The sequence below is a fragment of the Chaetura pelagica genome, unplaced genomic scaffold, assembly GCF_000747805.2.
Source record: "Chaetura pelagica isolate M959 unplaced genomic scaffold, ChaPel_1.0 scaffold802, whole genome shotgun sequence".
Taxonomy (NCBI): Eukaryota; Metazoa; Chordata; class Aves; order Apodiformes; family Apodidae; genus Chaetura; species Chaetura pelagica.
Genome location: NW_009952432.1, coordinates 92,735 through 114,881, shown reverse-complemented (window position 1 = coordinate 114,881; position 22,147 = coordinate 92,735). Strand labels below are relative to the sequence as shown.

General features: G+C 55.3%; 1 protein-coding gene across 1 annotated transcript in view; it reads left to right on the top strand.

Moving 5' to 3' along the window:
- Positions 1 to 22,147, top strand: part of STIM1 (stromal interaction molecule 1) — a 60,384-nt gene that overhangs the window by 10,617 nt on the left and 27,620 nt on the right. Inside the window, exons 3-5 of the mRNA XM_010008281.1 lie at positions 4,399 to 4,510; positions 5,801 to 5,916; positions 16,572 to 16,749. Coding sequence (XP_010006583.1) covers positions 4,399 to 4,510; positions 5,801 to 5,916; positions 16,572 to 16,749 — 406 coding nt within the window. The remainder of the gene's footprint in view (positions 1 to 4,398; positions 4,511 to 5,800; positions 5,917 to 16,571; positions 16,750 to 22,147) is intronic.

Sequence of the window (22,147 nt, the reverse complement as noted above, 5' to 3'; positions counted from 1 at the left end):
CAGCAGAGCTGCATGGGACATCTCTACACCCATCCACGTCCACACATCCAGATCTTCAGGATGTGTTTTGCTCAGAAGAAATTTGCTGAACCTGAAAAGCTCCTTAATCCAGTGAAAAGAAGGTGGAACAAATTCCTGAACCTGGAAGAGAACATAAATTCACTTGCTGCAGGAATAAGCTGCTCAGAAAAGGGGTTTGTTCTTCACCACAGGCAGCTGACCCAGGGAGGGCTGGAAGCTCAGTCCCTGCTGGGAAACTTCCTGAAACTTCTAAATCTTGGGAAGAACTTTTGGATTCCTTGGTGCCTCCCTGGCTGCCCCAGCCCCGGGGCAAAAGGCACCATTTCACTTTGGTTTGGGCTTTTTTTCCTGACCAGAATTTTGGATTTTCTATTTTGAGAAATTGTAAACCCCATTTTTCTTCCTTCTTTCTAGTTAGGAAACTGTTTGTCTTCCATTGAGGGGCTTTGTGGTAGGATGGTGCTTTATCTAAAGTCCAGTAGCACAAATTAGGGAATCCTTCAGTGCCATGAGAATGGAAATTGGGGGTGGGTGTAGGAGTGGGAAGATCTGCACTTCTGCAGAACATGGGGTTAGAGTTGACTGTATTTGGAGTTCCTCACTGCATGGAATGGTGCCATGGGCTGCCCCATCCTCCTCCTCAGGTGCTTTTCCTTTTCTCTTGCTGTGCTTGTCATCATGGTGCTCTCGAGACCCAGAACGTCTGGTTTTTTCTCTGGAGCCAGGCTGGGAGAGTTGGGGTGTCCAGCCTGGAGAAGAGAAGGCTCCAGGGAGAGCTGAGAGCAGCTTCCAGGGCCTGAAGGGGCTCCAGGAAAGCTGGGGAGGGGCTTGGGACAAGGGCAGGGAGGGATGGGAGCAGGGGGAAGGGTTTCCAGCTGGCAGAGGGAGCTGGAGCTGAGATGGGAGGGAGAAATTCTGGGCTGTGAGGGTGGGGAGAGCCTGGCCCAGGTTGCCCAGGGAAGCTGTGGCTGCCCCATCCCTGGGGGTGTTGAAGGGCAGGTTGGATGGGGCTTGGAGCAGCCTGGGCTGCTGGGAGGTGTCCCTGCCCATGCAGGGGTGGGATTAGAACTGGATGAGCTTTAAGGTCCTTCCAACCCAAACCAATCTGTTCTTCTGTGATATCTCACTGATGTCCTGTGCCATTTGTGTCTGATCTCTCTGTCTTCTCCATACCTTGTGTAGCCAGAGTTGTAAGGAACGTTTTAGTCCCTCAGAATCCCAGGACAGAATAAATCCTTAGGGACATCATTTGAAGGGCAGTTTGAAAACACAGTGGTTCTGTGCCCGACCCTGGAGTTGTTTCTCCAGCTCCAGGCTCCCTGTCCCATGGAGATGGGCAGCCACGAGCTGGGAGTTCTTGTCCAAACCCCTGGGGAGCCCGAGTTGCTGCTGACGAGTCGCTCAGTCTCCTCTGTGCCTCCTGTGAGAAATGTTTATCCCATGGAGCAGCTGTTTACAGATGGCTTTGCCTGAAGTGTATTTTAATGTTGGCTGGGAAAGGGTGGAAATCGTTAAGGGCTGGAGGAGAACATCCCATGATACTCCCCAGGTCTCTTAATTGCTGAGCTGCTTTTGCTCTCTCCCTGCCCGGGGCGCTCACGGGACCTGTCGTGTCTTGGCTTGAGCTGCTGGGGCAGAACTGGTTTCCTTCTTCTGCTTTATTCCTGGGGTTAGTTCCCACTCTTGTTTTCCTTTCTGCACACCCAGGGGATGAAATGAATTCCTGGTTTCCAGAGGACAGTGTCCTAAGGAGCCTGACCTTGGCCTTGGAGCCCGAGCCAAGCTGAGTAGAATCAGACTTGTAGAAAAGATCCATATCTTTGTGCTGGCATGGAAAGCAGCTTTGGATTAGGACTGGAGCTCAGACAGGGAGCCTGGGCAGCTGTGCCCATCACTGGTGGGTGCCTGGGCAGCTGTGCCCATCACTGGTGGGTGCCTGGGGCTGCTTTGCCCATTTCTGACCTCAATTTTCCAGCAAATGCTTTTCCAACCTGCTGTTTTTGCTGTTCCTGGCTTGGAGCAACCTGGTCCAGTGGGAACTGCCCAGCCCATGGCAGGGAGTTGGAGCTAGATGAGCTTTAGGGTGCCTTCCAACCCAAACCAGTCCATGACTCTATGGAGGGGTTTCTGCCCCCTAATTAGCCAAAAATATAAAGGGTGTGATGTTCTCACAAGGTGTTGGATTTGATGTGTAAACACCTCAGTAAGCCTGGCTCTACCAAAGCCACTGGAGTAGCAGATCATAAACTCACAGACTGGTTGGGTTTGAGGGACCTTAAACACCATCCAGTCCCACCCCTGCATGGGCAGGGACACCTCCCAGCAGCCCAGGCTGCTCCAAGCCCCATCCAACCTGCCCTTCAACACCCCCAGGGATGGGGCAGCCACAGCTTCCCTGGACAACCTGGGCCAGGCTCTCCCCACCATTGCAAGCATTACATGGAGATGACACCTTCTGTTCAAGCCCTGCTCTGCTTTGCTCAGTGCTTGGCTCTTGCTCTATCTGCTTTGTCATCTTGCCAGCATTTAAAGCTTGAAGATGTTTCTCATATTTGTTGGACAACTCATGGTTGACTCTTAAGAAGTGTCCATGCAGGCTCTGAACTCAGCAGCCCTCAGGTCAGCATTTTTTTCTCTCCTCAGCTGTTGGAGGTGTGAGAGAGGGACCAGTGGGTGTTGGGCCAGAAATGTGCAAGGTGGTGACCAACAGCTGTGGGCAATGTCCAGCCCAGAACCCTGGGTTCACAGAATCACTGGATGGTTTGGGTTGGACCTTGAAAGGTCAGATCTAGCCCACCCCTCCTGCAATGAGCAGGGACATCTTCAACAAAACCAGGTTGTAACCTCACCTGGAATGTTGGCAGGGATGGGGCATCTCCCACCTTTCAGAACTACCTGATGGTTGGGTAAATGCAGGAGGAGCTCAGGCCATGCTGAGCAAAGGCAGAAGTCCATAAAATTAGCCCAACAAACCCTGCTCAGCCCTGGGGCAAAAACCTCTCTTGTTATTTCCTCTGCCCTCGCCGTGGATGTTGGTTCAACAGAACCAGGCACCAGGACCTTGGTTTCCTTCCCTGAGCCCCTGGGGCTCAGCTCCAACAGCCAGTCCCCAAATGCAGAGGGGAGGCACTTCAGGTGACCTGGGCTGCTGCACCCCCTGCCCCACATCCCTCCCTCCAGCTCTTTGCACCCACTTTCTTAGAGCGTTTCTGCATCTGGTGCTGCCAGGGGGGACGGGTCTGGGGGAGGGATGAGGCTTTCAGAGCAGGTCAGCAGCTGTGATGGCTGAGGTCAGCGTGGCAGGGGGTTGGGGATGTGGTGGGGGTGAAGGTGCTTAGTGGGGAGTTTGGAGACAGCAGCATCTCCTGGGGACAAAGTGATTTCACTTCAGGGCTGCCAGCACCTTGGGTGTAGCCTCTCCCGTGGGTGCTCCTGGTGACACTGCAGCAGAGCCAGGGCAGCCTCACCTGGGCCAGTGCTGCCTGGGGCTGCTGCTCTATCTGATGGCCTCCTTGCATGTTTGGGAGCTGGAAGCACCATGTCAGATCAACCACCCTGAAACGTTTTGTTCTCAGAGGCTCTGCTGGGGCAGCACCAGGCCTGGTGCACAGTGTGCTTGGTGGTGTCTGTGAGTGGAACATCTGGCAGCCCCAGGTGTGAGGAGCAGCTGAGCAATGGTCATCACCCAGCAACCACCACCTGTGGGATTGCCTGGAGTGTCCCAGGGGGATGAGTTCTTGCCTAATCCTGGAATCCCTGACTGGTTTGGGTGGGAGGGACCTCAAAGCTCCTCCAGTCCCACCCCTGCATGGGCAGGGACACCTCCCAGCAGCCCAGGCTGCTCCAAGCCCCATCCAACCTGCCCTTCAACACTGCCAGGGATGGGGCAGCCACAGCTTCCCTGGGCAACCTGGGCCAGGCTCTCCCCACCCTCACAGCCCAGAATTTCTCCCTCCCATCTCAGCTCCAGCTCCCTCTGCCAGCTGGAAACCCTTCCCCCTGCTCCCATCCCTCCCTGCCCTTGTCCCAAGCCCCTCCCCAGCTTTCCTGGAGCCCCTTCAGGCCCTGGAAGCTGCTCTCAGGTCTCCCTGGAGCCTTCTCTTCTCCAGGCTGAACACCCCAGCTCTCCCAGCCTGGCTCCAGAGCAGAGCTGCTCCAGCCCAGCACCATCTCCCTGTTGCTCCCCAGGATTTCATGTCCCCTCCCAGTCACTTCACACTTAACAAGAACACGTTTAAACTCTGCAGGTAATTTCCCTTTGCTGAAGGTGGTAGGACGAGGTGTGTCTGGTGAAGTTCTGCTCTTGTTTCTCTCTCCATGATGTTAGTTGCTTGGTGAAACCACTCAGCTGCTCTGGTTGTTTCCTGCCTCCTGCAGTGTATAACTGGACGGTGGACGAGGTGGTTCAGTGGCTCATCAGCTACGTGGAGCTGCCGCAGTACGAGGAGACCTTCCGAAAGCTGCAGCTGAGTGGCCATGCCATGCCCAGGTCAGTGTCCCTGCACTGCCCTCTGTTCCTCTGGGGTGTGCCAGGGAACACCCCGGGTCCGAGGTGACTCGTAACATGGGGGGCAGTTCCTTGGTGTGAGCAGAGCCAGGGCCAGTTCCTGCCTGGGGGACCTCGGGAGCCTCTGGCCCTGCTCTGGCCCTCTGTGCAGGGAGGGACTTGGCCTGAGTGAGAGTGTCTGCATGGGGAGGAGGGAGAAGCTGCCAACCCAGTCATAGAATCATCATAGAGTTATGGAGTGGTTTGGGTTGAAAAAGACCTTAAATCCCACCCGGTCCCACCCCTGCATGGGCAGGGACACCTCCCAGCAGCCCAGGCTGCTCCAAGCCCCATCCAACCTGCCCTTCAACACTGCCAGGGATGGGGCAGCCACAGCTTCCCTGGGCAACCTGGGCCAGGCTCTCCCCACCCTCACAGCAAGAATATCTTCCTAATGCCTGACCTGCACCTCCCCTCTTCCAGTTTAAAACCATCACCCCTTGTCTTATTGCTACAGGTCCATGTAGAAGCCATGTGGTCATTAGTACCATCCCTGCTGGTCTGTATCACACAGTCCCAGCATGGGGGTTGGAAGGGACCTCTGGAGATCATCAGACCAATTCCCCTGCCCAGGCTGTATCCCACAGAGCAGGTGGCACAGGGTCATGTCCAGGCAGGTTTTGAATGTCTCTGAAGAAGGAGGCTCCACAACCTCTTGCTCAGCCTGTCCCAAGGCTCTGCCACCCTCATGGGCTGTTGGACTTCACCTGCCTGTGCCTGAAGCTGCCTATGTAGAGCTAAAGCCCTGCCCTGGGGCAGAGCTGGGCTGTGTCCTGGCTCTGCCACAGCCTCCTCCCTAACCCAGCCCAGCCCTGGAGCTTCTCCCCCCTCGTTCAGCCCCCCCAGCATCTTGGCTTCCCAGGCTGCATCTAAGCAGCCTTGAAGCTCCCAGCTGAAGGGTTACCCAGGGGGTTGGATGGATGATCTCCAGAGCTCCCTTCCAACACCACCAGTCTGCCTCAGTGAAATAGATGGCCTTGTTTTTTCCTGCTGTCTCCAAGGAAAACCAAAGACACCACTGCTGAGCTCCTTCAAGGAGATACCCAGTGCCAGAGGTGACAATCTTTGAGGGACTTCCTCTGTCCTGACAGCCCAAGCTGGGAGCTTTCAGGTCCTGCCTGTTGCATTTCTCTTCCCATAGGCTCCACGTTCCCAGTGTTGGGTCAGTTACTGGGCCAGGTGGATGTGACCATTCCTCCTGCTTCTTTTTTCACTCCTGATTGTTGCTGACAGGCTCGCAGTGAACAACGTGACCATGATGGGGAGTGTTCTGAAGATGACAGACCGAAGCCACAGGCAGAAGCTGCAGCTGAAGGCACTGGACACGGTGCTCTTTGGGCCTCCTCTCTGTAAGTGCCAACACTCAGAGTCCTTTGGCTCTTTATCGAGAGGATCAGTGTTGAGAGACAGAGCTGTGGGAACCAAACTTGGCCCTGCACGGCCTCACCTACATAAACCATCCTTGGGATAATTCTTCTGGATCCAGGAGCAGGTTGTCTCTGGATTTATTAGGGCAGCTTCATAGCCTGGAGGGATCTTGCTTGCTGAGCTTGGGTTTCCATCTGATAGGCTGCTGCAGTGGGACCCCCTGGCTGGCTGGGATCTCCTGTGTCCCTAGAGTAAAACCATAGAATGTGAAAATCATGGAATGGTTGGGTAGGAAGGGACCTTAAATCCCACCCAGTCCCCCCCTGCATGGGCAGGGACACCTCCCAGCAGCCCAGGCTGCTCCAAGCCCCATCCAACCTGCCCTTCAACCCCCTCAGGGATGGGGCAGCCACAGCTTCCCTGGGCAACCTGGGCCAGGCTCTCCCCACCCTCACAGCCCAGAATTTCTCCCTCCCATCTCAGCTCCAGCTCCCTCTGCCAGCTGGAAACCCTTCCCCCTGCTCCCATCCCTCCCTGCCCTTGTCCCAAGCCCCTCCCCAGCTTTCCTGGAGCCCCTTCAGGCACTGGAAGCTGCTCTAAGGTCTCTTCTCCAGGCTGAACACCCCAACTCTCCCAGCCTGGCTTCCATCCCTCTCAACCCTCCCATCCTTCCTGGAGGTGCTGAGCCCCCTGGGGAGGTTTCCAGCTGCTGGCAGCAGCCACCCTGCCTGCCCGGGGCTCTGTTGGTGACTGGATGCAGATCACCCACTTCTGGAGGAGGAAAATGACAATGTGAGCTGGATGGGAAGGCATTTAGGCCGATGAGAAGGAAGGACTGGGTTCCTTTGATGTTGATCACATGCATCTGTTGGCGGGATCTCAGGAGGCCTCTGATGTTTATCTCAGAGCTGCTCCTGGTGCTGCTTTTGCATTGGTTCAGGTCTCCTCTAGATTAAAGGTACTTTTTTTTATCTCCCTCTTACTCACCTCTTTCTCATGAGCTTTAGAGCTTTCGTAAGGTGAACAGAAACCTTCCCTGATCAAAGGGCCTGAGGAGATGGATGTTGAGGGCAGGTTGTGTTGCCTGAGCCCCCACAGGCTCCTGCCCTGCTCCTGGTATCACCTCCCTCCTGCAGGAGGTTTCAAGTGAAGATGGATGAGTGGTTTTTCCCATGGTGGAGCTGCAACAGTCTGGGAGCAAATTCTGGCTCAGGAGCTCCCACAGCTTCCATTGCTGCTGCCTGGAGGTTTGCACCTTCAGAGCCTCTGCTTTGTGCTTCCTCTGGTCTTCACGTGGCTTTTTTAAACATCTGCTGCTGTTCAGTGCTGGGATAGATGGGGTGGATGAACCTGCACTTGTGAGGAGCAGCTGAGGGAGCTGGGGGTGTCCAGCCTGGAGCAAAGGAGGCTGAGGGGAGACCTGCTGGCTCTGCAGCTGCTGAGAGGAGGTTGGAGCCAGGGGGGTCGGGCTCTGCTCCCCAGGAACAAGCGACAGGACAAGAGGGAACGGCCTCAAGTTGTGCCAGGGGAGGTTGAGGTTGGATCTGGGGAACAATTTCTCCCTGGCAAGGGTTGTCAGGGCCTGGCCCAGGCTGCCCAGGGCAGGGAGGGAGTCCCCATCCCTGGAGGGGTTTCCAAGCCCTGGAGATGGTGCTGAGGGACACGGGGCAGGGGTGGCCTGGGCAGGGCTGGGGGAACAGGTTGGGCTGGAGGATCCTGGAGGTCTTTTCCAACCAAAAGTATTCCATTTGTGAACTGCAGTTGTTTACATATTAAATTAAAATCCATAGGAGGTGAAAAGAGGAGCTTTTGTACTTAGTCCAGGTCTAAAAACACAGGACGTTGACACGTGGGTTCAGATGCAGCACTGAACAAACTGTCAGGAGCCCTTCTGCAGGGTAACTCAGTGTGTCCAGGAACAGTGGCAGGAGGCAGCTCATGAGCAGTGGATTACAAAGAATAGAGACAAATTTGGGAGGGTGTGTGTGTGACAGGTCTGCAGGTTGCTGAACCCCCTGTCTGCTGCAGGACACAGGGAGATTTTTTACTGGGAGTGTCCCAAGGGCAGGTTGGATGGGGCTGGAGCAGCCTGGGCTGGTGGGAGGTGTCCCTGCCCATGGCAGGGGATTGGGACTGGATGGTCCTTCAGGTCTCTTCCAACCCAAACCAGTCTGAGATTCTATAATTGACTCTTTGGGACACAGATCTCCCAACAGTCTCCAGGAGAGGTTCAGGTGTTTTGGCTTTTCCCAGCCTTCCCTGTCCAGGCTGCCCAGCCCTTGGCCCAGGGCAGGGGATTATGCACCTTCCATTACTGCTGCAAGTTAGTTTGGTTTTACAAGTCCCTCTGTGGGTGCAGAGTTCCCCTGTTCTCAGCCTGTGTCCAAATCCCTGGGGAAAGGTGCAGGGAGGCAAATCCTGGGCAAAGTGGCCACAGAGAGCAAACCAAGACAGCCTGAGGAGGTTTGGCAGAGCTCTAAGCTCAGGGAATGAGAAGCCTGGGTTTCACAAGCAGTCATTTGTGCTTCCAGAATTTGAAAAGGATCTTTCCCTTGAGGCAGAGTTTGGTTTGTGCTGATTGTTGTGTTTGTCCTGGGCCTGTGCTGCAGGAGCAGCTTTTGGGTGGCCAGTGGTGAGGGACAGGGGTGGAGGAGACAGGGGGCAAGTGCTGTGGTTGCTGCTGATCCAACAAGAGCTGGATCCCAGGAGCTCCTGTGCTTTGGAGGGGGAGTTTTCAGGCAGTTCTTGGGAGCTGCAAATGGCAAAGTAAATGAGCTGTGATGGATTGAGATTCACGACCGTTCCAGCTGCTCGTTCCGTGTCACCAGGCAGCTCTGGTGGCCCAGGAACCTGCCCCTCCTGGGTCACCCAGATGAAAGTGGGCAGTGAACCATCCCAGCCAGGTTGTTGCACATCAGTGAGGGCTGGGAGGTCCTGGGTCTGTCTGTCGGGTACCTGAGCAGGGGAACTTGTCCTGGAGCTTCAGCTGAAGGAGGGAATCCAGGCTTCTGAGGGGGTGATAGTGCCTGTTTTTTGGGTAACTGAATGGATTTGTCTCCTGTTTGTGCTGCTGTGAAGCTGAGAAGTTGTTTATCTGAAAGTGGTTCCTTGAGGAAGAGGTTGAGAAGGAGACTTTTTCAGCAGCCTTTTGCAACAGGCCATTCATGAAGTCCTTGGTGACCTTTTCAGCTGCAGAAGCAGTGACAGGTGGAGCAGCTCAGCTACCCTCCTGTAGGAGCTCTTTCTGGAAGGCCAGTGGAGGTGGTCTCCTGTTATCTCTGTTGTTCATAGTATCAGGGACTGGTTTGGGTGAGAAGGGATCTTAAAGCCCACCCAGTCCCACCCCTGCATGGGCAGGGACACCTCCCAGCAGCCCAGGCTGCTCCAAGCCCCATCCAACCTGCCCTTCAACACCCCCAGGGATGGGGCAGCCACAGCTTCCCTGGGCAACCTGGGCCAGGCTCTCCCCACCCTCACAGCCCAGAATTTCTCCCTCCCATCTCAGCTCCAGCTCCCTCTGCCAGCTGGAAACCCTTCCCCCTGCTCCCATCCCTCCCTGCCCTTGTCCCAAGCCCCTCCCCAGCTTTCCTGGAGCCCCTTCAGGCACTGGAAGCTGCTCTCAGCTCTCCCTGGAGCCTTCTCTTCTCCAGGCTGAACACCCCAACTCTCCCAGCCTGGCTCCAGAGCTGCTCCAGCCCTCCCAGCATCTCCATGCCCTCCCTGCTGAGAGGAAGGAGCTGCTGGCACAAGGATGTGGCACAGGAGCAGGGTTTAAAGTCTTTGTCTTCCCTCTTGACAAGGGTTTTTCTTCTCTCTTAAAAACACTTTCCATTCACCTCAGCTTTAAAGGCATTAAAATCAAATCAGCCTGGATTAGAGCCCCAGAACTGCTGCCTGCAGACTCCTAAAGCCAGAGACAGCTCCTTTGGTCAGGAGTCCAGCACAGGCACCAATTGAGGTTCCTCTGCCACATGAAGCAGGTGCAGGTTCTGCCATCCCGGGGCTAGGGAGCTTCTCTGATGTCCTGTCATTTGTTGCAAAGGCCTCAAGAAACATCAGGTAGTTGAGTGGGGCACCTGGCCAGGTTCTGCTGATCCTGGTGTCCCACGAGGGCTGATCCCTTATGCCAGACTCCAGACATGGTGTTGTCTTCTTCAGACAGGTCTGCCCACTTGTGGGGCTGCAGCTCTGTAATTTCCTCAAGTGTGAAGTTGTGTGGTGAAATTATAATTAAGCAAGATGAAGCAATTGCCTCTTCTGTGCCCATGTCCTGTTGGTGTCCTGCTGCTGGGGTTCAGGAATTTATCCAGCACAAAATAGAACTTCAGGTGAAACAGGGGGAGGGAATTTGAGGGGGAAAAGAAAAAAAAGGCAGTAAAATTCAAAGCAATCGATATTGTGGGTGGAAAGTGAAGATAAATTCTTGGGTTTTGTAACTCTCAAGAGATGGAGACTCCGGGAGGGTTGAAGGCTCCACGTGGTACCATGTGGGCTTAAAAGACTGACAAAATGCTCTGCCCTGAGTTACCCATCCTAGGGACTTTGGGCCTCCTGTCCCAGAGCCAAAGGAGAGGGACTTGTTTGTTGGCTGCAGGTTTCAGGAGAGGTTTCCGTGGCTTTTCAGTACAAGGTTATTCCTTGGTGCCCCCATCTGGGGTGGGTGAAGCTGAGTTTCCTTCAGCAGAGCTTCCCCTGGAGCCCATTTGTTTCTCTTTATTGCACCTAAAAGCATATTTGACAAGTACTCTGAGATCTGCTGAATCATTAGATGTTTAAAGCAGCAGGAACTCTTAACCAAATACCAGATGAATTTATCTCTGGGAGATTTACCATCCACTTCAAATATTTACAGTGCAGAGGCTGGTGTTTGGATGCCTGCACCTCCACAGAAGAGCCCCATTCACAAGCTCCCTTTGTGTTACCGTGTTGTTTTCTCAGTCCCATGTGCCAGAAGCACCAGGTGGAAAAGTTGGGGCTTGAGGTCTGGGTGCTCCTTAAAGATCAACAGCCCTTGAAAGCCAGGGAGTGGGCACCAGAGAATCATGGAATCCCAGACTGGTTTAGGTGGGAAGGGACCTCAAAGCCCACCCAGTGCCCCCCTCTGCATGGGCAGGGACACCTCCCAGCAGCCCAGGCTGCTCCAAGCCCCATCCAACCTGCCCTACAACACTCCGAGGGAGGGGCCAGCCACAGCTTCCCTGGGCAACCTGGGCCAGGCTCTCCCCACCCTCACAGCCCAGAATTTCTCCCTCCCATCTCAGCTCCAGCTCCCTCTGCCAGCTGGAAACCCTTCCCCCTGCTCCCATCCCTCCCTGCCCTTGTCCCAAGCCCCTCCCCAGCTTTCCTGGAGCCCCTTCAGGCCCTGGAAGCTGCTCTCAGCTCTCCCTGGAGCCTTCTCTTCCCCAGGCTGAACACCCCAACTCTCCCAGCCTGGCTCCAGAGCTGCTCCAGCCCTCCCAGCACCTCCGGAGCCTCCTCTGGAGGTCTGGGCTGGACATAGGCAGGAGAATTGTAGTTGCTACTGTGGAAGCTTCTCAAGAGGTTGGCCTGGTTTGGTGTTTTAGGGATGGACACTTGTTGGTTTCCTGCAGCTGCCCCTGGGCCAAGTCCCTGTTCCACAGCTGCCCTGGGGTTCTCCTTCCCTGCCTTGGGTCTGACAAAAGGGCAATGTCACTGTTCCAGTGAAGCCACTTGGGGAAATTAAAAAATCAGTGAGTCCTGTAAGTGTTTTTTTCTGATATTTCAGCTGAAATGTAACCATGGGTGTGGGATGGGCCCAGGGGGTCACTTCTCCCTTTTTTAGCAGTTCTTATGTAAGCTCCTGTGAAGCAGCTGATTTTCCCTGACAGCCCCTCCTGCTGCTGTTCCCAGAGCAAAAGTTTGGGAAACTTTTTGTTTAAAAAATGGAGGGTTTGAGTTTGTATCTCTCACCATGGGACCCATTTGCCGGAGACCCCTGAGGTTGGTGCTCAGTGGGGCTGTTCCCAGGGCTTCACCTGCTGCTTTCAGCCCTCAGAGAGGGGCAGGGCTGCTGGGACTGCTGGGACTACTGGGACTGCTGGGCTGCTGTGAGCAGGGCTGGAGCCACAGGAGGTCACAGAATCATCAGGCTTGGGAGGGACCTCCAGGGATCATCCTGCTGCAGCAGGACTGCCTGGAGCAAGCAACTGCTGCCTTGGGTAAAATCCTGTCCCATCTTCCACCTTCCCTGCAAAAGGAGGAAGAAAAAAGGTTTTCCTTGGTGTATGTTGCATTTTCCTGCAGCTTTTGCAGGGGTGATGTGCTCCTGGCTTGGCCCAGGGGCTGGCAGGGAAGGGGGAGCAGGGAGAACAGGCTGAGCTGCCCAGCTGCAGGAGGGGAGATGGCTCCTGGCAGTAACAGGGATAGAGTCAGGCTGAGGTTGGGCTGGAGAAGCTGCTCCAGAGTCTGGCAGGGCCCTTGGCCTCTGTCTTGGGGCAGCTGATCCAGAGGCTCAACAGCTAAAATAGCTCCATGTTCTGGTACAGCAAGTGAAAAAGCAGGGAGAAAATTGAGAGTAGAAGGATTATCTTTGGTCACCTTGGGCATCCAACCCCCTGGAGGGCCACTCCACCAGGACTGGAGGAGCACAAGCCTTGGTGGGTGCTCAGAGGGAGAACTGATGCCAGCCATGGTGGGAGAGACTGATCCCGCCCCTCCTTGTGCAGGCAGCAGTGATGGGTGGTGTTAAACATGAAAACCAGCACCTTCTCCTGCCTGAGGGAGGTCTTGGAAGGTGCAGGAGCAGGAGCAGGTGGGAGAGTGGGGTGTGCCCAGGTTCTCCTGCCCCGTGCTGAGCTGCAGGGCAGGGCAGCCCACCTCTGCTGTCCCATGGGTGGCCTGTGCTTGGCAAGAACTATCCCAGAAAAGGCATTTTGTGCCTGAAGACCTCAGCTGTCATCACTTGCAGCCTTTGGTGCTGCCTTGGAAAGGTGCTCGTGACCCTGGGAAGATCAGCTTGTCCTGCAGCAGTTCTTCCTGACAGCTTTAGCACCCAAGCACTGGGTCAGTCCTTGTGCTGATATTCCAGACTGGTTTGGGTGCAAAGGGACCTGAAAGACCATCCAGTCCCAACCCCTGCTGTGGGCAGAGACACATCCCACTAGACCAGGTTGCTCCAAAACCATGGTGGGAAGAGGGGAATTCCATGCTGAAAGCAGCCAAGTGGGCTGAGGATTTCATTTCTCTTTGGAGAGAAAAGCCAACTTGGCTGAGTTGAGCCTTTTCTACCCCTGCATTTCTTCCCAGGAACGGAGCCACTAATTCTGTACCTCATCAAGAGAAATTCTAGGAAGCCAAGAGGCTCCATCCACATCCAAGCTGAGGTTTCATTGAGTTCCCTTGTCCTCCTGCCTTGAGCCAAAGCTGCTGCAGAGGAAGGATAGTTGTGGTGTGGTGAGGCTGAGAACCTCAGCCCCGGGCACAGGAGGTGACTCAGCTGGAGGTGGGACTGGCAGGTTCTCTGTGCAGCACCTGGACTTGCCTGTAGCTTCAGGTGCTGTGCAGGGTGGGCTGAGCCAGGGGAAGAAGGGGATGGTGGAGCAAACCCTACAGGAGAGAGAAGCTCTAAGAGGTGTGGTTGGATGGGTGGGAGGGTGGGAACAAACCACCTGAACAGGTCAGCCCAGGAGTCTTCTCCAAACACCAAATAAAAGGGATTAGAAATGACGTCTCTGCAGGGACTTGCCAGGAGCTGCTGCTTAGGAAGAGGATGTTGTGATAATCCATCCGGAATGGGAAACGGGGCCAATATTCCTCTTGTTTATTTCTTCAGTGTTGAATTCAGGAGTGAATGTTTTCAGAGCATGATTGAGCTCCTCTGGGGCGCGTGAGATGATGGATCATGTGGTGCTGGTTGTGAAGATAAGGGGAGATGTTGCTTGGGTGTCTGCTGAGTGTTTGGGAAAATGTCCCATCCCTCCCTGCAGAGGGAGGTCCCTCCACTGCAGTCAGGGGACCAGCAGCTCTGTCCCTCCTCCATGCAGATCTGGTGGGCAGCCCCCTCAGCCCTGGGTTGGCTTTGCCCTATGGCTTTAGGTTTCCACCTCCCAAGTGAACAGCATGACCCCAGGTGCCCTTCCCTGTTGGCCCCAGCTCTGCTTTTGTGACAAGTTATGGTTAAATCCCAGATTGGTTTTGGTGGGAAGGGACATTAAATCCCATCCAGTCCCACCCCTGCTTGGGCAGGGACACCTCCCAGCAGCCCAGGCTGCTCCAAGCCCCATCCAACCTGCCCTTCAACACCCCCAGGGATGGGGCAGCCACAGCTTCCCTGGGCAACCTGGGCCAGGCTCTCCCCACCCTCACAGCCCAGAATTTCTCCCTCCCATCTCAGCTCCAGCTCCCTCTGCCAGCTGGAAACCCTTCCCCCTGCTCCCATCCCTCCCTGCCCTTGTCCCAAGCCCCTCCCCAGCTTTCCTGGAGCCCCTTCAGGCCCTGGAAGCTGCTCTCAGCTCTCCCTGGAGCCTTCTCTTCATGTTTTCAGAGCATGATTGAGCTCCTCTGGGGCGCGTGAGATGATGGATCATGTGGTGCTGGTTGTGAAGATAAGGGGAGATGTTGCTTGGGTGTCTGCTGAGTGTTTGGGAAAATGTCCCATCCCTCCCTGCAGAGGGAGGTCCCTCCACTGCAGTCAGGGGACCAGCAGCTCTGTCCCTCCTCCATGCAGATCTGGTGGGCAGCCCCCCCAGCCCTGGGTTGGCTTTGCCCTATGGCTTTGGGTTTCCACCTCCCAAGTGAACAGCATGACCCCAGGTGCCCTTCCCTGTTGGCCCCAGCTCTGCTTTTGTGACAAGTTATGGTTAAATCCCAGATTGGTTTTGGTGGGAAGGGACATTAAATCCCATCCAGTCCCACCCCTGCACAGGCAGGGACACCTCCCAGCAGCCCAGGCTGCTCCAAGCCCCATCCAACCTGCCCTTCAACACCCCCAGGGATGGGGCAGCCACAGCTTCCCTGGGCAACCTGGGCCAGGCTCTCCCCACCCTCACAGCCCAGAATTTCTCCCTCCCATCTCAGCTCCAGCTCCCTCTGCCAGCTGGAAACCCTTCCCCCTGCTCCCATCCCTCCCTGCCCTTGTCCCAAGCCCCTCCCCAGCTTTCCTGGAGCCCCTTCAGGCCCTGGAAGCTGCTCTCAGCTCTCCCTGGAGCCTTCTCTTCTCCAGGCTCAACACCCCAACTCTCCCAGCCTGGCTCCAGTGGAGGGCAGAGGAGCTACCTGGGTTTTATCCAGAACACTTTGCCTCACTGAGACACAGTCAGGACCAGGCTTTGAGATCTTGCCAAGCTATTTTTCATCTGCTTCTAAGAAAAATGGTGCTCCTGGAAAGGCTCCCTGGCACCAGCGTCTGGAAGGCATCTCAGTATGAGAGCTTCTCTGGAGCAAAGAACCTGTTTCTCTTCTTCCTTTACATTTTACAGCTGCAGTGTCTGTGTTTCAGCAGCACAAACAGCCCCACTCAGCGTGGGGGGTCCCTCCCAACAGGGGATCCTGTGTGTGCCTTGTGGGGGTAGGTTAAAGCTGCTGGTACATCATGAGGTGCTGGGGGAGCCCTTGCTGGGGGCATCACTGTGATAGGTCAGACTGCAAGGGACAGGTGGCATTGGTTGCTTTTTAGCAGGAGATTATGTTCACTCGGTAAAATTACAGAGTAAATCATATTTGTGTTAGAAAAGCCCTTTAAGGTCACCCAGTCCAGCCCTGCCCAGGCCACCCCTGCCCCGTGTCCCTCAGCACCATCTCCAGGGCTTGGAAACCCCTCCAGGGATGGGGACTCCCCCCCTGCCCTGGGCAGCCTGGGCCAGGCCCTGACAACCCTTGCCAGGGAGAAATTGTTCCCCAGATCCAACCTCAACCTCCCCTGGCACAACTTGAGGCCGTTCCCTCTTGTCCTGTCGCTTGTTCCTGGGGAGCAGAGCCCGACCCCCCTGGCTCCAACCTCCTCTCAGCAGCTGCAGAGCCAGCAGGTCTCCCCTCAGCCTCCTTTGCTCCAGGCTGAATCTTCCTTCTTTAGTTCCCAGGCAGCAGGTGCTGCATGTCTGGGGTCAGGGAGCTCTGCTGAGCTTCTCTTCCCCACTTCTAGATTTCTCAGTTCATCCTTGCTTGAGGATTTGCAATTAATAAACAGTCAAAACAATTCTGCTTGAATCACATTTTTGTTTAGCACTTAATCCCCCTCCTATTTACTCGAGTCTTTTCATGTTTCCACATTTCCTTTTAAGTGACTCTTCTTCCCAGTCAGGTTCTGTAAACCTTGCCAAGCTGCTGCTTTTCCTCCTCACTGGTGATGTCGCTTTTCCCCCTCGGTGAAACCTGGGCCACAGTTCCTTCTAACAGCATCTCAAGGTCCCACAGCTCCAGCTCTGGTGCTGGATGCAGTGTTCCAGAGTTAATCCTCATGTAGTGTCCTTTTCCACTCATAGAATCATGAAGGTTGGAAGGGACCTTAAAGACCATCAAGTCCCACCCCCCCCGCCCTGAGCAGGGAGCCCTCCCGCTAGACCAGGCTGCACAAACCCTGGGCAAGCCCTTCCATTTCCTCACCACCCTTACAGTGGATCATTTCTTCCCAATGTCTAACCCAGCTCTCCCCTTCAGCAGATCTCTGGTTCTCTTCCAGTGACTCGGCACAACCACCTGAAGGACTTCATGCTGGTGGTGTCCATCGTCATCGGCGTGGGCGGCTGCTGGTTCGCCTACATCCAGAACCGCTACTCCAAGGAGCACATGAAGAAGATGATGAAAGACCTGGAGGGTCTCCACAGGGCTGAGCAGTCTCTCCACGACCTTCAAGAAAGGTAGGCTTGATGGGTCCACCCACTTGGAGAAGTCGGTTGATCACAGAATCCCAGGCTGGTTTGGGTTGGAAGGGACCTCAAATCCCACCCAGTGCCCCCCCTGCATGGGCAGGGACACCTCCCAGCAGCCCAGGCTGCTCCAAGCCCCATCCAACCTGCCCTTCAACACCCCCAGGGATGGGGCAGCCACAGCTTCCCTGGGCAACTTGGGCCAGGGTCTCAGTCTCTCTTGTCCTGACTTTTCCTGCAAGGTTGTTACTCATTTCGATTTCAGGAAAGATTTTCCTTGTAGCTGCTGTGCTGAGCAGCATCACCTGCTGGTGTGTGCCAGGGCCAGCACCTACCTGAGTGACCATAGCGAAGCTGACAACCCACCTGGACTGGGTGATCCTTGAGGTCCCTTCCAACCTGGTATTCTATGATCTTAGCAGCTCGACTGGCTGGTTACCAGGCTACTCATAACAACGTGTGCTCCTGTACCTGCTCTTGGGTGGCAACCTGCTCGTTGTTTGTGTGGCATGTGAGCACCTGGGTGCCAGAACCTCCCCCATCCTACTGCAATCCTGAAACATGGCAGAGAAGCCACTTGAGCAAAGCATCAGAGTCTGGCACCAGAACCTCCCACGCCCAGGTGGGCTCCAGTGCACACTGATCCATGGTCAGGTGTGGCTGGAGGTGTTGCCATGTGGTTTTGTGGAAACACTGGAAGGTGCTCTAAGGTCTCCTTCTCCAGGCTGACCAGTTGTCCTGCTCATGAGCATGGCTCAAAAGCCTTCCTTCTTCCTGTGCCATCACATTAGTTGGGGTTTATGTGGAGGACCAACACTTGGGATGGTACCAAGGTGATGGTGCCAAACTGGGCTCGTTCCTCTGGCATTTGTGCAGGAATGTGACCTGCTTTTTATGGCATAGAGACACCACCAAGAGCCTTTCCCTTCTGCCTGCCAAGGAACCTGCTCTGATCCACACCTGGTTTCACAAAGCTTTGCGTAATTTTACATTACAGGCTGGAATTACCCCCAAGAAAAAGATTTCTTTTCTACAAAACCAGGATACAGGAATTCCCTCTTTTCTGTCCCCAGGGCAGCCAAGTCCAGGGTGGGACATTCCTTGTTGAGTGTCACTGAAGAGCAGGTCACACCAGAGGCTGCTGTGAATGTGTTTGTCTGGGGAACGACCTTGGGATCTGCTGCTGAGGGCAGAGCCCTGTGCAGAGGCAGAAAATGGCTGGGGAGGGACCTGGGACAAGGGCAGGAGGGGTGGGAGCAGGGGGAAGGGTTTCCAGCTGGCAGAGGGAGCTGGAGCTGAGATGGGAGGGAGAAATTCTGGGCTGTGAGGGTGGGGAGAGCCTGGCCCAGGTTGCCCAGGGAAGCTGTGGCTGCCCCATCCCTGGGGGTGTTGAAGGGCAGGTTGGATGGGGCTTGGAGCAGCCTGGGCTGCTGGGAGGTGTCCCTGCCCATGCAGGGGTGGGACTGGGTGGGATTTGAGGTCCTTCCAACCCAACTTTTATCATGCTAGGATAAAAAGTTGTGCCTGGGATGTTCAACTAGTGCTCTAACCCAGTCAGGAAGGAACATAAACCCCAGACACCAGATTGTAGCTTGAATTTGAACCCAGAGCAGCCTGTGATGTTTCTCAGGGTGTCCAGCTTGTCCTCTGCAGAGGGCACTGAGCTGGAGCTCAGGAAGTATGGGATGAAGTCCTGGTGCTTGTGGGGCTCTGGGCACAGGATTGATCTGATTCTTCTCTGAGTGGAGCAACACACCTTTGCTGCCTCATCCTTTCATAGAGCCATGGATCCACAGAGTCTCAGGGGTTGGAAGGGACCTCTGAAGATCATCAAGTCCAACCCCTCTGCTGCAACAGGAACACTTAGGGCAGGTCCCACAGGAACCTCCAGATGGGTCTTGAAAGTCTCCAGAGAAGGAGGCTCCACAGCCTCTGGGCAGCCTGGCCCAGGGCTCTGCCACCCTCACAGGAAAGAAGTTTTTCCTCATGCTGAGGAAGCACCAGCAGGTTCAGCTGTGCTCCTTGGCCACTGTAGAGATGGCAAAAAGTACCACCAGCCTGTCCCCATGGACTTGTTCTCAAGTTCTGCTCAGAAACTTGTTTCCTAGATCTTGAAGTAACCTCCTTTCCTGGCTCATTGAAACTCAGCTGAGCAGAACTCCAGGAGGCACATGATGCATTTCCAGTTGCCAACCAAGTGCTTCTGCTGTGACTTGATGGACAACTCTGATGTGCTCTTCGGGAGTTGGAAAGGGCAGGTTGATAAAAAGAACCATTTTTTCTTCACATTTAAAACACCTTTGGAGCACACCCTTCAGCAGTGACACTTCCCAGGCAATCACAGGACCCATCAAGATAAAGACATTCATAGAATCGTTTTGGTTGGAAAAGACCTTTAAGGTGCTGGTCCAGGTGCCATCAGTTCAAACATCTAAGATGGGAGACAGGGGAAGATCCAGAACACTTGGAGGAGGCAGCTCAGCAGGACTGTGGTCACCAGATACCTCAGAGGGTGTGAACCATCTCCTCCTGCTTCCCACCCTGGGAAACTGCAGCAGGTGAACATTTGCCACCTCAAGGTTTGTTGCTCAGAGCATTTTTGCTGTGAGAGCTGAGACCCGTGGAAGCAACACACTGACCTCCTGTGTCCCCCTGTCCCCTGTGGGGTGTCCTGGTCAAGCCCCAGTCCAAACCATCTTGCTGGAACCCCTCTGTGAGTGGGTGTCCCACCTACAGGGTCCCTGTCTCCTGTGTTAGAATCATGGAATAGTTATGACCTTGAAGATCCTCCAGTCCCACTGCTCCCCCAGCCCTGCCCAGGCCACCCCTGCCCCGTGTCCCTCAGCACCATCTCCAGGGCTTGGAAACCCCTCCAGGGATGGGGACTCCCCCCCTGCCCTGGGCAGCCTGGGCCAGGCCCTGACAACCCTTGCCAGGGAGAAATTGTTCCCCAGATCCAACCTCAACCTCCCCTGGCACAACTTGAGGCCGTTCCCTCTTGTCCTGTCGCTTGTTCCTGGGGAGCAGAGCCCGACCCCCCTGGCTCCAACCTCCTCTCAGCAGCTGCAGAGCCAGCAGGTCTCCTGATGGTATTAAAGACCTGCTCCTGGATTGTGAAGCCCCCAGATGAGTCTTGATTTCAGGCCCTCATGACAAGCTCTGAAGGCACTTGCTCACCTCCTGGAGCCCCGTTCACAAGGAGCCAGCGCGGGAACCGACCGGGTGTGCACGGGAGGGGACACAGAACGTGGGGCTGTCCAGGACATCAACAGATACAGGTTCTTCTGTCAGGAAAAAAAATAATGGTAGCAAAGGAAAACCTGCTGCTCGAGTGACTTTGGGAATGGTCTGAGGATGAGAGTCCTTCCCATTCTGCATCAGAGCAGTGGGGAATTTCCCCTGTAAACAGGGAGATGCTGAGGGACCTTGGGCTTTGTCTGGGCCGAGGATGGAAGAGCCCGAGCTCTGCACAGGGCAGAGAGCGTGGGTTTCTCTGGAAACTTGGAATGTCCTGGCAAGAGTCCCCCTAAATGGGAAGAAAAACACTTGAGATTCTCAACAGAGCTGTAAATTGAGATCAGCCTTTTCCAGAGAGGGAGCCAACGTCCCGGCCCATGAGGGTCCAGCCCATGCAGGCTGGTTTGTGTGGCCAAGGAGGAGCCTGAGGAAGAGGAGTCCTGGGCTGGGCCAGAGAGCAGCTCCACTCTTCACTGAAGGGTCCCTGTGGGTTCTGCTGTGTCCCTGTCACTGGGAGCATGGCCATGTCCTGTCCTGATGGGAGGCTGGAAGATGGACATGTCTGCCTGTGCAGGGAGCAGCGCTGGGAGCAGCTTTTCCCTTTGAGTCAGTCCCAGCTGGGAATCTCTGACCTTGGAACACTTTCTCCTGGTTGATTCCATTTGGAGTTTTGGGGTGCTTTTTCTTTCCTTTCCTAGCATCCCAGACTGGATTGGGTGGGAAGAGACCTCCCCCCCTGCATGGGCAGGGACACCTCCCAGCAGCCCAGGCTGCTCCAAGCCCCATCCAACCTGCCCTTCAACCCCCCCAGGGATGGGGCAGCCACAGCTTCCCTGGGCAACCTGGGCCAGGCTCTCCCCACCCTCACAGCCCAGAATTTCTCCCTCCCATCTCAGCTCCAGCTCCCTCTGCCAGCTGGAAACCCTTCCCCCTGCTCCCATCCCTCCCTGCCCTTGTCCCAAGCCCCTCCCCAGCTTTCCTGGAGCCCCTTCAGGCACTGGAAGCTGCTCTCAGCTCTCCCTGGAGCCTTCTCTTCTCCAGGCTCAACACCCCAACTCTCCCAGCCTGGCTCCAGAGCAGAGCTGCTCCAGCCCTCCCAGCATCTCCATGTTTGGTTACAGAAAATCTCTGGTTTTGCTGGTCAGGCTGGTGCCTCCCTCACCTCACAAATGGTGCAAGTGGCTTCAGTGTTGGGGAGCACTTGATCCAAGGTCCCACCGATCCGTAGAGGAGCCGTGGGGCAGGGCAGGAGCTGTGTGGGGGGAGAAGGGGCTGGGTTAGGGTGGGGAGCAGAGCTTCACTTCTCGTGGCAGAAAGCCCAAGTGTCCTCAGATTGGTCTGGGTTAAAATGAGCCTTCCCTCTGCTCCTCCTGCCCCATGGGTTTGCCCAACTTATTGATTTATCCCAAACTGGGATATCTGAGTCTTTCAAAGAGGAGTTCCTGGGGAAACGCTGGGGCTGTTGGGTTGATGCCCCTGGTCTCTGACTCCACCAGCCACATCAGTTCCTTGTGTTTGATCTGGAGCTGAAGCTAAAGTTCTGGAAACTCATCACATCCTGAAGTTGTCCAGGGATGGATCCCTCACATCCCTCAGAAATCTGATCCAGGGATTTGTTGCTGCCACTGCTTAATAAACCCACTGGTTTTCATTTGGATCCCATGGCTGTTGTGGCAGAGGAAGAGCCCTTCTACACTCCTCTCTTTCCTTCATTGTACCCTGATTGTCAGAGCCTTAGGAAGGGAACATCTTCAGGTCATTGCAACTGAAAATTTGCCACATCTTTTATTTTCTTTCCCCCTTTAAACTGGGCAGTCCCCATGTCCCTAGAAACACCTGGGGTGGGGACTGGGTTTCAGAGGCACTGGTGGCCTTAGGGGCTGGTTGGGTGGCCACCACCAGAGGCTCTGCTGCCCCAGCTCAGGGCAGCTCAGTTCCTCATGGGCTCCATTTGTTCTTAATTACTAATTATATCCCAGGGAACTTGTGTGAGGGTGGGGGTTACCCTGGGACAGCTCCCCTCAAGTGCAGATGTGGTCATAGCCCTGGAACATGTCATGGTGCTGTGTCCCCCCAGGCCGAGTGGCTGAACACTCCTGGATGGGTACAAGTCATCCCTTGTTGCTCATTGTTGCCATAAATAATTCCTGCT